Consider the following 15,446-nt stretch of genomic DNA (forward strand, 5'->3'; position numbering starts at 1 on the left):
CAGCTCCCTCTCGCGGTGCCGCAGTCCCCGGCGCACCGCCGCGCACCGCCCCATGACGTCACCGCGGCCCGATGGGGCGCGGGCATAAAAGGCGGAGCGTGGGGGCGCAGCGGCAGGTCTCCGCGCTGCCAGTCTCGTCGCTCCACGCCGCGCTCACAGCTCCGAGGGCCAGCGCCTCTCCCGCTCCGCAGCCGGCACCATGCGCGAGATCGTGCACATCCAGGCGGGCCAGTGCGGCAACCAGATCGGCGCCAAGGTGAGTGGGCTCAGGTGGGGGCGGGGGCTCCGGGGGCGCGTTCCGCGGCCGGGAGGCCCCGGACGCCGCGCGAGCTGCCCGGGCGCAGATGTGCGCGCCTCTCATCAAGGCCGCTGCGGCCCCGGGACGCGGCCCTGCGCGGCGCAGCTGCGTGGCGCTCTGAGCGTCCATCTGCACTGCAGTCCACGTACCTGTGAGCCGCGCGGCAGAGGGCACTGGTGCATTTTCTGTGCTTTGATGGAAAACTGCAGTGTCACTGCACTGACAACGCCGCAGAGGCCTCTCTTCGGGTCGTAATTACGATGACCCGGGTTTTTAGGGAAACCCTCCGAAACAGACCGTCTAGACGTGATGACATAGAGGGAGACGGCGCGGCCCCGTGGAGCTGCAATTCCTGAGCGCGGAGGGGAGGCAGCAGCGGGCACGGTGCAGGGTGTGGGCGGCAGCCTGCACAAGGACGTGGTCTCTCCCGACCGCCATGTTGCCCACCCCAGCCTCCCCGCCCCCTCTCCTGCTGCAGTTCCACAATGGAGTCTGCGCCCTCCGGAAGGCCAGCCCCTCCCACCGCAGCCAGGTACCCTCCCAGGCTCCTGCTGCCCAGCCCCTCCCACTCGAAACCTGGCCAGCACTGGAGGCTCTGTGTGGGTCAGTGGCACACACCTGCACTGCCCGACGGCTGCCTGGGGTCTGTGCCAGGAGCCACGGATCTCTGGAGACACCGAGACGCCGAGACGGTGGGGGGGAACTGGGGGGCACCTGGGCAGGATCCTCAGGACCTGTCCATCAGCCAGGATGGCAGGCACCCACCCTCTCTGGGGGGGGGGGCAGCCGCTGGGCCCACGGCTTCCCCTGGAGTGGGGGCTCCTGCGGCTCCCCCAGCCCTTCAGTCTGGACATAACAGGGCGATGCCCTGCGGCTCTCCGGGTGTCTCTGCAGCGGGGACATGGGGCGAGCGGTCCCTGCTCTCGGTCTGGACTCCCCGCGTGGCTGCAGTGCACAGCTGCTGCTCCAAGGACGCGGCAGCAAGGGGAGGGCCAGCCTCGGAGACCGGGGAGGCCCCTCAGCCATCCCTTCTGCTTCTGCTTGCAGTTCTGGGAGGTCATCAGTGACGAACACGGCATCGACCCCACCGGCAGTTACCATGGCGACAGCGACTTGCAGCTGGAGAGGATCAACGTGTACTACAACGAGGCCGCAGGTGAGTGCCGGATGCTCGCCCAGCCAGCTTTGCCTTGCAGGCCGAGCCTGGGGGACCGTGCTAGGCGCACACGAATGCCATGCTGCTGCATTTTCGGTGTCCCTGCTGAAAGCCACACCTCGCCGCTCCCAGCACATTTGCTCAGCATGTCCTGTCCCTAAGCAGAAAGCCCGCCCTCCTCTCCTCCACTGGTCTGATGCTGGAAGTCCGTCTAATGAGTTCTGCCCGGGTTCCTCCACTGAGCCCAGGCCTAAGTCAGCTCTTGTTCCCTGCAGGCAACAAGTACGTCCCCCGGGCCATCCTGGTGGACCTGGAGCCCGGCACCATGGACTCGGTCAGGTCGGGACCCTTCGGCCAGATCTTCAGGCCCGACAACTTCGTGTTCGGTGAGTGCTCAGGCAGGGGGAGCTGGGACAGAGACTCACTGGCCTCCAACCTCCACTCGTGTTCTTGGGTTCAGAGCCGACTCCACCGACAGCTGGGGTCTCCCGGGCCTGGGCGCTCTCCACGGCCGAACGCCCACTGTCAGCCTGCAGAGGCTGCGGGCCTCCGCGCCCCAGCGGCCTGTGACGGGCAGGGCTGAACTGCAGCACAGCCTCGGCGATTTCAGTAATGACAGCAGGCACTGCAAGGAGCCAGACGCCGGGCACAGGTGGGAGGGAGGCTTCACTGCTCGCCTGTCCTCCTCTCACCATCTGTGCCCTCGCCTTCCCAACTCACTGTACCTGATTTGAATACTTGTAGAAATGTTTTAAATATATGGATAAAATACGTTGTTAATCCCGTGTTCTCCAATTAAAGGCCTCATTTCCTGTTGTGCTCCCCAAACCTTTGAGAATCATGAATACAGAACTTGCAGGTATAATTGGTATTGAAGAATGTTCTAGACCAGCCCTGCCTTCTCCACAGTGCAGACGGCAGAATTGAGTTCTTCTAGGTCAGAACCTGACCCTGTCCCTTCCTCCCTCCAGGCCAGAGCGGGGCTGGGAACAACTGGGCCAAGGGCCACTACACGGAGGGGGCCGAGCTGGTGGACTCGGTGCTGGACGTGGTGAGGAAGGAATCCGAGAGCTGCGACTGCCTGCAGGGCTTCCAGCTCACCCACTCGCTGGGCGGCGGCACGGGCTCGGGCATGGGCACCCTGCTCATCAGCAAGATCCGCGAGGAGTACCCCGACCGCATCATGAACACCTTCAGCGTCATGCCCTCGCCCAAGGTGTCCGACACCGTGGTGGAGCCCTACAACGCCACGCTGTCCGTGCACCAGCTGGTGGAGAACACAGATGAGACCTACTCCATCGACAATGAGGCCCTGTACGACATCTGCTTCCGCACGCTCAAGCTCACCACGCCCACCTACGGCGACCTCAACCACCTGGTGTCGGCCACCATGAGCGGGGTCACCACCTGCCTGCGCTTCCCCGGCCAGCTCAACGCCGACCTGCGCAAGCTGGCCGTGAACATGGTGCCCTTCCCCCGCCTGCACTTCTTCATGCCGGGCTTCGCGCCCCTCACCAGCCGCGGCAGCCAGCAGTACCGCGCGCTCACCGTGCCCGAGCTCACCCAGCAGATGTTCGACTCCAAGAACATGATGGCCGCCTGCGACCCGCGCCACGGCCGCTACCTGACGGTGGCCGCCATCTTCCGCGGCCGTATGTCCATGAAGGAGGTGGACGAGCAGATGCTGAACGTGCAGAACAAGAACAGCAGCTACTTCGTCGAGTGGATCCCCAACAACGTCAAGACGGCCGTGTGTGACATCCCACCGCGCGGCCTCAAGATGTCGGCCACCTTCATCGGCAACAGCACGGCCATCCAGGAGCTGTTCAAGCGCATCTCGGAGCAGTTCACGGCCATGTTCCGGCGCAAGGCCTTCCTGCACTGGTACACGGGCGAGGGCATGGACGAGATGGAGTTCACCGAGGCCGAGAGCAACATGAACGACCTGGTGTCCGAGTACCAGCAGTACCAGGACGCCACGGCCGACGAGCAGGGCGAGTTCGAGGAGGAGGAGGGCGAGGACGAGGCCTGAGAACTTGTCACGTGCGTCGTGCACCTCAGTGAAGTGTGGTCCTCCAGCATGGTCTATTTGTCTACTATGGTGCTCAGTTTTGCCTCTGTCAAACTCACCGTTGATGTAATGATGTGGAATTCTTTTATTTATTGTCTGCTGACATCGATACTAATAAAAGTGCATGTGTATAAATGCTTGTCTTTTTCTCACTTTGATTCCTCTTAGTGTTTCAGGGTCTAATTTGAACAGCAATATAAGAATACTGTCTGTTATTCATTAATAGCATTCCTGCCCTTTTGGTAACGATGAAGAGTCACGACTCTTTCCAATGGCCCAAAGATTTAAAATGGTCTCTCCAAGGGGTCCATGCGGAAGGGCGGTTTAAGGAGGAAGCCAACCTCCCCTTATGTGCTGTCATTCGGACTCCTGGGAAGCGGGAGAGCCAAGCCCTCAGGCTAGGAAGGTCTCCTAGTTTTCTGCTTCTCTTTGTACAGTGTGATAAATGCAAGTGCAGAGGGGGGTGATGCTACATCCCTTAGACAACAGAACAGGTGCATTCCGGCTGTCCTATGGTCGCCGAATTCACACTACAATGTTATGCTGAAAGTATTTGAAGGTAAATCACAGCAGGGATTTGTTTTTTAAGACAACATTAGAAATTTACAATTTAATGTTAATTTCATTTTTTGCAGCTGTCAAATCTAGGTCATCTTTGTACCATTGTTTCAGTTTGGGGTCAGATTGTGTGGGGGAGGGGAGGGGGGAGCTGTGACATCCCAGTTAGAGGCAACAGTGTGATGGAAGGCCACGCCCACCGAGAACCATGGAGACTCGGCTGTGTCACTGGAGGAAGTCTTCTACTAACTTGTTGAATTCGTTTGCAAAACGTAAATGCAGGTTGTGTTTGCCTTCTGGCATCAGATGTAACCTAAAAAAAACCAAATCGCGTTCTCATCAAAGGAATCACTTGGAACCCCTTCCCCACGCAAACATTTCATGAAAATAAAATTGCTACATCTTTCCCATGAATATATTTTTGGGGATATAGCATGTATGCGTTTTGCACAAATGTAGACATGAGTGTGAATCCCCTTGGAGGTTGACAGCCTGGAGGGTGACTGTAAGGCCATCATATTTGGCAGTCTCGCTCCTCTCTCCCATCCCATAGGCAATCAATCATTTGAAAACTGTCCGTGGCAGAGGTGATTTGTGGTCAAAATAAACACATTTCAATGAAGTCTATCTTGACAGGAAGGTTGGAAAGATAATACAAATGGACGTGAGTTTCTTGGTGTGTGTAGTGTAGGAGTACAAATCCGTTCTCCAGGCCGTTGTCCAGTGTTCCAAGCTGCCTGCCATCTCTGGGGTACTGAACGAGTCAGTCTGAATACAAGCCAGGCGCAGACTTCCCGAGGACTGAAGACGGGCCCAGTCAGCAGCCCTGGGGCCAGGGAGCCACCTGGCTCGCTGCATCGTCTTGGTGGCAACTCTCACTGCGCTCAAAAGGCTGCTACTTTTCAATAGGATTGTGGTTCAAGGACGCTGGTTGGTGATTTTTTTTTTTTTTTGACAGAGTGGACAGCGAGAGAGACAGAGACAGAGAGAAAGGTCTTCCTTTTGCTGTTGGTTCAGCCTCCAATGGCCGCCGTGGCTGGTGCACCATGGGGTGCAGGGCCCAAGGACTTGGGCCATCCTCCACTGCACTCCTGGGCCACAGCAGAGAGCTGGCCTGGAAGAGGGGCAACCGGGACAGAATCCGGTGCCCTGACCGGGACTAGAACCTGGTGTGTCGGCACTGCAGGTGGAGGATTAGCCTAGTGAGCCGCGGCGCCGGCCGCTGGTTGGTGATTTCTATTAAGTGTATTATTAAATGGCAGGCTTTGCTGACTTCTGCATTTTACCTAGTGGCCACAAACTTGTAAAAATTTTTAAACTTATTTTCTAGTTATTTGAGAATGCACGTCCATCTGCTGCTGCACTAACAGCTGGGGCTGTGCCTGGTGGAAGCCAGGTGCCTGGAACTCAACCCAGGGCTCCCACGTGGCGGGTGAGAGAGGTCCAGTCCCTCGAGCTGTCACCAGAAGCCTTTCAGTGTCCACACTGACGGGAAGCTGGGTCAGGAGCTAGAGGTGGGACTTGAACCAGACCCCCTGGTGTGGGATGTTGTGGGGAGCAACCCGGACTAGACTAAGTTACTGGAATTAAGACTTATTCTATGCATCTGCTCTCCCACAATATGGCACTGGGAGAGGAGCAAACAGCTTCCACGCAGCTGCCTCTTGCCAACTTGAGTGATGACCTCCAAGGAGCTGATCCTGCTCCTGATTGGAGGAGAGCAGCGTACTCGGTGTGTGGGCAGCCGAGTTGGGATTGGCGGAAGAGGACTATAAAGGAGGAGAGAGACAACATGCACCAGGAACATCTAAGGGGAACATCTATCTGAAGGAACACCTGTGCAGCCCCCGAGAGAGCCGGCCGGCGGTGTGCCGCTCCCCTGCGGAAGTGGGGAAAGTGGCAGGGGGAACCGCCCTTCCATGGAGGTGGAAGGGACGGTAGCCAACCCGGGAAGAACCAGCAGCAAACCCGGGGAGGGCCGAGCAGACAAAAGAACAGCACAGGGTCCTGTGTCGTTCCTCCACGAAGACGGGGAGCCACATAATGGTGCCGTGACTCGGATATGAAGCCTAGGCAGGGCTTAGTGTTGTTCCTCCATGAAGAGGGGGAGCGACAGGATGTGGCTGTCTTAACTGCTAGGCTAAATGCCTACTTCCCAAGTGGTAAACAGTGCTGCTAGGATATCAGCACAGGTTCAAACCAGTTTCTCTACAAAGACAACTGGATATTAAAAGGACTATATTGGGGCAAAATGCCAGCTACTGCACTGCCCAATTCTCGGACGTTTCAACATGGGGGGCTCCGTGGCACTTGGGAGGACTTGGGAAGGGAACTGTCTTTGGAAGACGCTGGGCCTCTTGCAACTTGACCGCACTGGGGTGGGGATAACGCAGTACAGAGAGAATAACTTGTGGAGGACCGACGGTCGGTATCCCTCGGAGGCCCTGGGGAAGTTGCTGCATTAATAACAACCGGAATGTTCTAGCCCAGTTTTACGGCTGTTCAGAAAAGAGAGGCTGCACAGGATGCACAAAGCCAGGATCCCATCCACCCTACAAAAGCAGCAGCTCAAGGCCTATTTTTTTTCCTTTGGTGTGTGTATGTGTATGTGTCTTATTTTATTTGAGAAGTAGAGTTAGAGAGGGAGAGACAGGTCGTCCATCTACTGGTTCACTCCCCAAATGGCCACAATGGCTAGAGCTGGGCTGATCTGATGCCAAGAGCTTCTTCTGGGTCTCCCACGTGGGTCCAGGAGCCCAAGCACTTGGGCTGTTTGCCACTGCTTTCCCAGGCACATTAGCAGGGAGCTGGATTGGAAGTGGAGCAGCTGGGACTCAAACCAGTGCCCATGTGGGATGCCTGCACCAGAGGCTTAGCCCACTACACCACAGCGTTGGCCCCAAGGCCTTGTTTTTTGGAGACAGAAAAGAACCAGTGCCAAGGATGCTGAGGTCACAGTCCAGGCTGAGCTGCAGCCCAGACTCTAAGCTATGTTGACTCGGAGGCAGAGACCCCACCTGCCAAGCCTCAGGTCCCCTCACAGATACCCAATGTGGCCATGTGCTCTGCTTTGGCTGCTATGATTGTTTCTTTAAATTTTAAAATAAAGACTCATTCTTATTTATATGAAAGGCACAACTATAGAGAAAAGGAGAGAGATCTTCCATCTGTTGGTTCACTGCCCAAATGGCTCCAATGGCTAGTGCTGGGCCAGGCCAAATCTAGGGGCTTCCTCCAGGTGTCTCCAAGCACCTGGGCCATCTTCCACTGCTTTCCCAGGCCACAGCAGAGAGCTGGATCAGAAGCAGAGCAGCCAAGACTTGAACTGGTGCCCACATGGGATGCCCGCCTCGCAGGCATAGGCTTTACCTCCTACACCACCATGCAGGCCCCAGCCTACGATTTTCTTAATTCCCAGTAAAGAAGGGAAGAGACACTAATGGTAAATCCCTTCTTTTAGCCATTTAGTGTTGTCTTCACTCCTACAGGCATCTCCAGGTCTTGAGGAAATAAAACGAGATGACCTTCATTACAAATATGGGCGAGCTGCCCAGGACGCTGACTGACCTGCTGGACAGGATGGGCACTCGGTGAATAGAAAGCAACCCTTCTCCTTGACGCCTGGGAAGCCACTTCAAGGTCATTTGGGTCCCTTCCTCCTTTTGGTCTGACACAGGATCCACTAGACTCAAACTTGTCTTGTATCCTCTTTGCCAACAGGACGACGGACAAGCAAGAACATTAGCTATCAAGACAGAGCAGGGGGTTAAGTCGCTGCTTGTGATATGCCGCACTGGAGTGCCAGTCTGAGTACCAGTCGCTCTGCTTCTGGTGTACACGGTAAGGCAGCAGACGATGGCCCAAGTACCTGGGCCCCCACCACCCTTGTGGGAGAGCTGGATGGAGCTCCAGGCTTTGGCCTGGCCCAGTCCTGGCTGTTGAGGCCATTTGGGGAGTGAACCGCTGGACAGAAATCAATCCATTAATCAACCAACCAATCTCTCTTCCTAATACTCTGCCTTCCAAATAAATAAAAAATAAATAAATCCTTCACACTGGGGCACTGCGTTTCCTGCCTCGGGCTCAAGTGGAAACACGGCTCTTCCCAGGCCCAGAGACTGCTGGCTTTCAGGCCAGAACTACACCATCGCCTCTCCTGGTGCTCAGGCCTCTGGACTTAACTGGAACTACCCAGCAGCTCCTCTGGGTCCCCTGCTTGCCGAATCACACTGAGGACCTGAGACTTGTTAACTCCCCTAACTGCAGAGCTGCCAGTTCTCTATGAGGAATCTTCACACGCACACTGTTTCTCTGAAGAGACCCTCGCATGCCCCCAACCCTGCACTACTGCAACAGTGCTGGAGGTTGAAACGGGCAACTCGCCCTGGCCTGGTAGCAAGCTCTCCCCTGATGTCTCCTGGGGACTCTGCCGCCTGCACCCCAGCCAGAATCCCCCCACCAAAGTGGCCGCTGCGTGCCAAGCTCTCAGCAAGTCTTAAACGCACAAACGCCTTCTTGTTCATTCCCCAGAAGGATGTTCTGAGTCGACAGGTGCCATCATCTCCATTTTACACACGAGGAGACAGAGGCGCAGGCACAGACAGTGCACACAGGCGTTCAGGCTGTCACCAGGCCACAGCCTAACCCTGGTCTGAGTTAACCTGTGCAGCGCTCCTACCCCACTGCCATGAGCGCGGCTCAACAGCCCCAGGACTGACTCTGGTTTCCGGCCAGATTCTGTTTCCACCTCTCCCCTCTAGGCAACCCCAGCCCGAGGTGCCACGTCTTTGTACACATGGACCAGGCCTTGGGCCCGCCTCCCGGATCTGGCTCTCAGGCCTGGCCCGCAGCACACAGCTGGACCTGCTCCAGTGGCCACACTCACCACAGGACCTCGGCCCTCCGAGTGCCTCCTGCTCTCATTTTCCTTCTTTCTGCGTACACTACGTGCTTTAAGATGTTCTAGGCGACACCCTGGGAGAGGCGAAGTGTCCAACACAGGAATATTACAGTTGCACAGTCACATCTGTGAAAAAGTTAGGACTAAGGAGCTGCATGGTTAGAGATATGCGTGACTGGAGGAGGTGGAGACGAGGAAGCTTAAACCCAGGAGATGTTCAAGCTGTGACCAGAAGGCCAAGTGCATCTGGCCCAGCACAGAAAGGGCTGAGGGATGGAAAGGGATTCTGGGCAGGAGCCAGGCATGTGCAGCTGGGTCTGACGCCCGATCCGGATCTCTGCTGAGCTTCTAATGCCTGGGACCCAAGCCAGCACTGCTCTGAGCTGACTTCTGTCCCTCCCCCGAAATCGACTGTTGATGCCCTAACCCCAGGGCTCAGAGTGTGACCTTAAATGGATGTAGTCTTCAAAGAGGTCATGAGGTTGAAATGAGTTGATGTGGTTACGCCACAGTGCGTGGGACAGTCCTTCAGAGAAGAGGGGAGGTTCGGAGGGAAGACCACATGAAGACACTCAGAGAGGGCAACCCTAGAAAAACCAACTCTGCCCACACCTTCACCTTGGACTCTGGAGCCACGAGCAAACACAGATGCTCTTCAGCTTACAATGGGGTCACACACCAGGGAGCCTCTGCACGCTGAAAATGCTGTTAACATACCTACCGAACCTCAGAGCTTAGCCCGCCTACCTAGAACACTCTCGGAACACTTACACTTACACACGCCTACAGGTGGGCAAAGCCACCCAGTACAAAGCCCGGTTTCTAGTAAGATGCGGACTATCTCGTGCAATTCACGTAATACCACTCTGCAAGGAAAGAACGCTGTATGGACGTGCTCTGGCACCGCTGCAAAGTGGAGAGATCATTCTTCAAACCCTGTCCAGTCCAGGACTGCGCCCACCTCCGCTGGCAAGCACTCAGAGCAGTCTCAGCAGCCCTGGCTGACACACGTGGCGTGACCCGCTGTGCGGCCACATCCTCTTCTGAGCCGGCTCTCTCCCAGCCATCCACCTCAGCCCCGGGGACTGACGGCTGCCAAGCCTGCTCCACAAGGATTTCCTGAAAGCAAGCTGAGGCGGGCCTTCTGGGCGACGCCAAGCCCAGGCCAGACAGGCTTACTAGGCAGTATGGGGCGACGTTGGTGATGCGCAGGGTAGGGGCAGGGCTGGACGTGCAAAGGCCGAGGGCTGACGTCCGCTCCCGTCACTGCTGCAGTCTGGGCAGCTCTCTTGCCTCTCAGAGCTTTGCATCCCATTTTTTTCTTATGGGAGGAATTCGGTTTTCCACAAATAAAACCACTGAATGCAAATGATCTCCGAACCCTCTGAACGCGCGTCTGAGAGGCTCAATCATTCACTCTTCTCCCACAGAGAGGGAAGCGAGGGCGGCAAGTGGGCACAGCCGGTCTGCTGAGCAACCCCGGCTCCCCTTCGGCTTCCTTCTGAGGAGGGAAGGGCTGCCTGGTGTTTCTTGGGGAATATCTACAGAAGGACAGACAACTAACATGCGCCTGGGCAGGTGTCAGGCCAAGTGTTACGACGGCCACGTCCCACACTGCAGTCCTCACTGGAAACCTGCCTTCCGTCTCACTCCAGCTGTGTGCTGATGCAGCTCGGAGAGGAGCAGTGTTGGCTCAGGTGACTGGGTTTCTGCCACTCAAGTGGGAGGCCCGGATTGAGTCCCTGGCTCCCGGCTTTGGCCTCAGCACAGTTCCAAGTGTTGTGGACATCTGGGGAGTGAACTAATGGATGAGAAAACTCAAGTCAAAACAACTTAAAAAAAAATCCCCAATCCTTCCATTAAGAAAACAACGCACTGACAAGGTAATGAAATACCAAGTTCACTGCCACACTGAGCTGCTTCCCTGCTGTCACGCGGCTGCTGCACAGGTCACAGCCGGGTTCTGGTATTCAGCAAATCCACTTTCCTTTTGTGGGCCGACACGGGGCAACACAAACCTACCAAGCTCTCGGCAGAATCAGGCAGAGAGAGGCAACCAGTGAAAAATACAAGCCAATTTTATTTTGCTTTAATTTTTAGAGATTTATTTATTTGGAAGGTAGAGTTACAGAGAGAAGGGGAGATGTCTTCCATCCACTGACTCCCTCCCCAAGCGGCCACACTGCCAGGGTTCAGCCAGGCTGAAGCCAGGATCTAGGAACTTCAGCTGGGTCTCCCACACGGGTGGTGGGGCCCAAGCACTTGGGCCATCTTCCGCTGCTTTCCCCAGGCCACAGCAGGGAGCTGGATGGGAAGGGGAGCAGCCGGGACTCCAACTGGTGCCCATATGGGACACTGGTGTGGCAGGCGGTGGCTGTACCGACTCCACAACCCCAGCCCCACAAGCTGATTTTAGATGGTCACTCCTGAAAACACTCAACCCATTTGTCGGTAAGAATATTGTTAAAGAAAAGGACTGTCTATAAAACAGTCCACAGAAGTGTAACATCTGCACGGCAAGGGAGTCCTTCTCCTAGGTTGATGCATTTGTTGCTAGGAGATGGGTCTGAAACAGAATTCCTAAACTACATTTCCTCACTCTTACTGACCCTGCTTCAAGGGAACACTGCATTCACTGTGCATGTCACTGTGCACGAACCTGTCATTTCTGAGCTGGCCCACAATTACCCAGGCTCCCTAGCACATCATTCCAGGCACCCCTGTCATAATAAGAGTGCGCTGAGGGGCCAGTGCTGTGGCGAAGCAGGCAAAGCCACCTCCTATAATGCCAGCATCCCATATGGGTGCCAGTTTGAGTCTCAGCTGCTTCACTTCCCATCCAGCTCTCTGCTACGCCTGGGAAAGCAGTGGAGGGCCCCTGCACCCGCGTGGGAGACCTGGAGGAGGCTTCTGGCTCCTGGCTCCAGATCTGTGCGGCTCCGCCCTCTGGGGAGTGAACCAGCAGATGGAAGATCTGTCTCTGTCTTTCAAATAAATAAATCTTAAAAAAAAAAAAAAAAGGGTGTTGATGCGAAGCAGCTGTGCTCGGCTGGAAAGCACTTGCTAGGAGGAGAAAGCTTTTGGAGGCCGGCGCGTGGCACAGCAGGCTAATCCTCTGCCTGTGGTGCCGGCATCCCATATGGGTGCAGCTCTAGTCCTGGCTGCCCCTCTTCCAATCCAGCTCTGTGCTGTGGCCTGGGAAAGCAGTAGAAGATGGCTCAAGTCCTTGGGCCCCTGCACCCGCATGGGAGACCCGGAAGAAGCTCCGGGCTCCTGGCTTAGGATCGGCACAGCTCTAGCTGATGTGGCCATCTAGGGAGTGAACCAATGGAAGGAAGACCTTTCTCTCTTGTCTCTCCCTCTTACTTTCTATAACTCCACCTCTCAAATAAATAAATAAAATCTTAAAAAAAAAAAAAAAAAGGTTTTGGGTTTCTCATTGACTAGCTACACAAACTTAGACGACTGTTTAACATTTCCTGGTCTTGATTTCTCACCTGTAAGGTGGACAATATGTTTTTCATAAGTTTGCTGTGAAGTATAATTAGATATTTAAATAAAATATCTTTAAAAATATACAATGCTGGTCGGCACCGTGGCTCACTAGGCTAATCCTCCGCCTGTGGCACCAGTACTCTGGGTTCTAGTCCCGGTTGGGGCGCTGGTTCTGTCCCGGTTGCTCCTCTTCCAGTCCAGCTCTCTGCTGTGGCCCGGGAAGGCAGTGGAGGATGGTCCAAGTGCTTGAGCCCTGCACCCGCATGGAGACCAGGAGGAAGCACCTGGCTCCTGGTTTCGGACAGGCGCAGCACGCCAGCTGTAGTGGCCATTTGGGGGGTGAACCAACAGAAGGAAGACCTTTCTCTCTGTATCTCTCTCTCACTGTCTAACTCTGTCTGTCAAAGAAGAAAAAAATATATACAATGCTATAGGGAAATATCATATATATACATATATAAATAAATAAATTTAAAAAACCAAAAACTGAGACTTACAGCAAAATTTTGGGGGCCAGCATTGTGGTGCAGTGGGTTAAGCCGCCACCTGTGACATCAGCATCCCGTAACAGACACCAGTTCAGTCCTGGCTGCTCCACTTCCAACCTAGCTCTCTACTAACTGGAAAGCAGTGGATGATGGCTCAAGTGCTTGGGCCCCTGGGACCCACATGGGAGACTTGGATCAAGTTCCTGCTTCCTGGCTTCAGCCTGGCCCAGCTCTGGCCACTGAAGCCATTCTGAGAGCAAACCGATGGATGAAAGGTCTCCATCTCCCTCTCTCTCTAACTCTGCCTTTCAAATAAAGTCAGTCTAAAAAAGTAAAAAGTACGCTACTTGAATTTTCCACCACGAATATGACTTAGCATTATTCTCTTACAAAAGTCTAGTTTGAAAGTACCTTGTGGGGCCGGCACCGTGGTATAGTAGGTTAATCCTCCGCCTGTGGCACCGGCATCCCATATGGGCGCCGGTTCTAGTCCCAGCTACTCCTCTTCCAATCCAGCTCTCTGCTGTGGCCTGGGAAAGCAGTAGAAGATGGCCCAAGTGCTTGGGCCCCTGCACCCACATGGGAGACCTGGAAGAAGCTTCTGGCTCCCGGCTTCAGAACGGCGCAGCTCTGGCCGTTGTGGCCATTTGGGGAGTGGACCAACGGAAGGAAGACCTTTCTGTCTGTCTGTCTCTGTCTGTAACTCTACCTCTCAAATAAATAAATAAAAATCTTTTAAAAATATTTGTTAAAAAAAAAAAAGAAAGTACCTTGTATTTCCTAGTAAAGCAATAAACATCTCTGTTAGCCTTTATGTCCACCCATAACTTCTTTCCTTATTCTTTCCTTACTCTCTAATCTGGCCAAAGGATTACTTATTATAAATGCCCGTGTATATTTCTTTTGATTTGTGGCTGAAGTGGTATAGGAGAAAGGAGAAAATGTATGGAAAAAAGAGAGGCCTTTCAATTTCTGAAAACGCTGTATAGATACAGGAATGATAAGGGTTTACAATGATTGTCACTGCAGAGTAACAAACCATTGGAGAGCCCGCTCGTCAGCATCACGTCGCAGAAGACGGTGACACGGAGTGGAAGGCTCTGGGCCTGCCTTCCTGCTGCTGCGGGGGCTGAGGGACCCTGACGAACCCTGTGGGGCAGCGCTGGCCCTCACAGGCCTCAGCAGTGGCCTGATGGGGGGGGGGGGCAGGCAGCACCTTCTCACACTGCTATTCTAAATCCAACTTCCAAAGGATTCCACTGAATTCCAAGATGCCTGGGGCAGCTCAGAGACACCTGCAGCCTGGGGAGGGGTCCAGGCTCACTGGGATGTCTCTTGGTTAGAAAAATAGTCAGTCCAGGGCTCCCCCATCTTCCTCATTCTCACCTCCAGGATGTGCATCCTCTGTGTGTAAAGGAAACAAAGAACGTACTCAACTCGGAATTTCTAGCTTGGTAACAGCACCAGTGAAAGCTGGCTCCCGTACCAGCCAGTACTTAGCACACAGGTTTCTGTGTATACAGAAATGAACGGGACTGAGCAACACGACTTCCGCTGGCCTGATGAGGGCCTCACTACGCCTCCTGCTGTGGTCTCTCCCTCAGCCTGCGGCCGCTCTGTAAGACATAAGCCGCAGCCGAGACCCGAGACGGACGCTGTCCCTCCAGTTAACCCAGCTAACATCTCAGTGCCAGCCTCTGCTGAGCGAGGCCGCGACTCACAGGCCCTGACAACACGAAGCGATATCCAGTGCACCCCAGACCCAGACAGACCGCAGCCCACCCTGCTACGCCAACGGAAACATGCCAGCCCTTAGCACTGACCAATCAAAGGCCACGTGCACCGTGCGCCAGCCAGCAGCCACACGAGCTGACAAGCACTGCGCACCCCCGCCTGTGAACGGTGAGACTCACTGCCTTCACCCCCTTGGGGAGGCGGGAAACTGGGCTTTGCCTGCCTGGCTCCCTCCTCTGTGCACTGCAATGAACTACCTCTTCCTACCACCCCGGTGCCAGCGACTGGCTTGATGTGCACGGCACGGGCAGACCCAGGTCTGGGGCTCTCTAGCAACTCCTCCAACCAGTTCTGGGGTGTTCTACAAGTCCCCTGATGTCTAAGACTGCCTGGCAGAAGTAAGAATAAAAACTGGCGATACGCATCTGCTGTTTTACCAGGTATGTTATCAGAGTCACCTGTGTGTCATGGTGGATGCTGTACTCGGTGTCTGTGGCCGACAGGTCCTCATTATGGTGTGGAGACATTCAAGACCGAACAAACATGTGAAGCTTACAACATGATTTTAAGTGGAGGGAAAAGGTAGGATTCAGAGCTGAGTATAAAATAGGACTACATCTGTGTATAAAAATGCTTATGATGGTAAAGTATTTAAATGGGCAGCAAGCCAAGAGCAACTTGTTTTCTTATTTTGGTATTTATGTGTATATTTTTTAAACTGTGGGTAGTGCTTTTATGAAGATAAA

General features: G+C 54.8%; 2 protein-coding genes across 8 annotated transcripts in view; one reads left to right on the forward strand and one right to left on the reverse strand.

Moving 5' to 3' along the window:
• The first annotated feature begins 114 nt into the window (after nt 1-114).
• LOC100349792 (tubulin beta-2A chain) lies at nt 115-3,660 on the forward strand. The gene is made up of 4 exons (XM_002720954.6): nt 115-256; nt 1,346-1,454; nt 1,730-1,840; nt 2,426-3,660. The coding sequence occupies exons 1-4, from the start codon at nt 200-202 to the stop codon at nt 3,484-3,486; spliced, it is 1,338 nt and encodes a 445-aa protein (XP_002721000.1). The 5' UTR covers nt 115-199; the 3' UTR covers nt 3,487-3,660.
• A 441-nt stretch (nt 3,661-4,101) lies between these two features.
• Nucleotides 4,102-15,446, reverse strand: part of BPHL (biphenyl hydrolase like) — a 38,542-nt gene continuing 27,197 nt past the window's right edge. For all 7 annotated transcript variants that reach the window (XM_089333470.1, XM_070074486.2, XM_070074485.2 and 4 more), the window contains one exon: nt 4,102-4,396. In XM_089333470.1, coding sequence (XP_089189596.1) covers nt 4,309-4,396 — 88 coding nt within the window. In that variant the 3' untranslated portion in view covers nt 4,102-4,308. The remainder of the gene's footprint in view (nt 4,397-15,446) is intronic.

This window comes from Oryctolagus cuniculus, chromosome 5 (assembly GCF_051225735.1).
Source record: "Oryctolagus cuniculus isolate XC-2025 breed Fujian yellow rabbit chromosome 5, ASM5122573v1, whole genome shotgun sequence".
NCBI lineage: Eukaryota > Metazoa > Chordata > Mammalia > Lagomorpha > Leporidae > Oryctolagus > Oryctolagus cuniculus.

Excerpts from the sequence above, each read along its gene's own strand:
- LOC100349792 (XM_002720954.6), top strand. The coding sequence starts at position 200 with ATGCGCGAGATCGTGCACATCCAGGCGGGCCAGTGCGGCAACCAGATC. Across the intron at positions 257-1,345 it reads GCAACCAGATCGGCGCCAAG|TTCTGGGAGGTCATCAGTGA; the intron begins GTGAGTGGGCTC and ends TTCTGCTTGCAG. Across the intron at positions 1,841-2,425 it reads GCCCGACAACTTCGTGTTCG|GCCAGAGCGGGGCTGGGAAC; the intron begins GTGAGTGCTCAG and ends TCCTCCCTCCAG.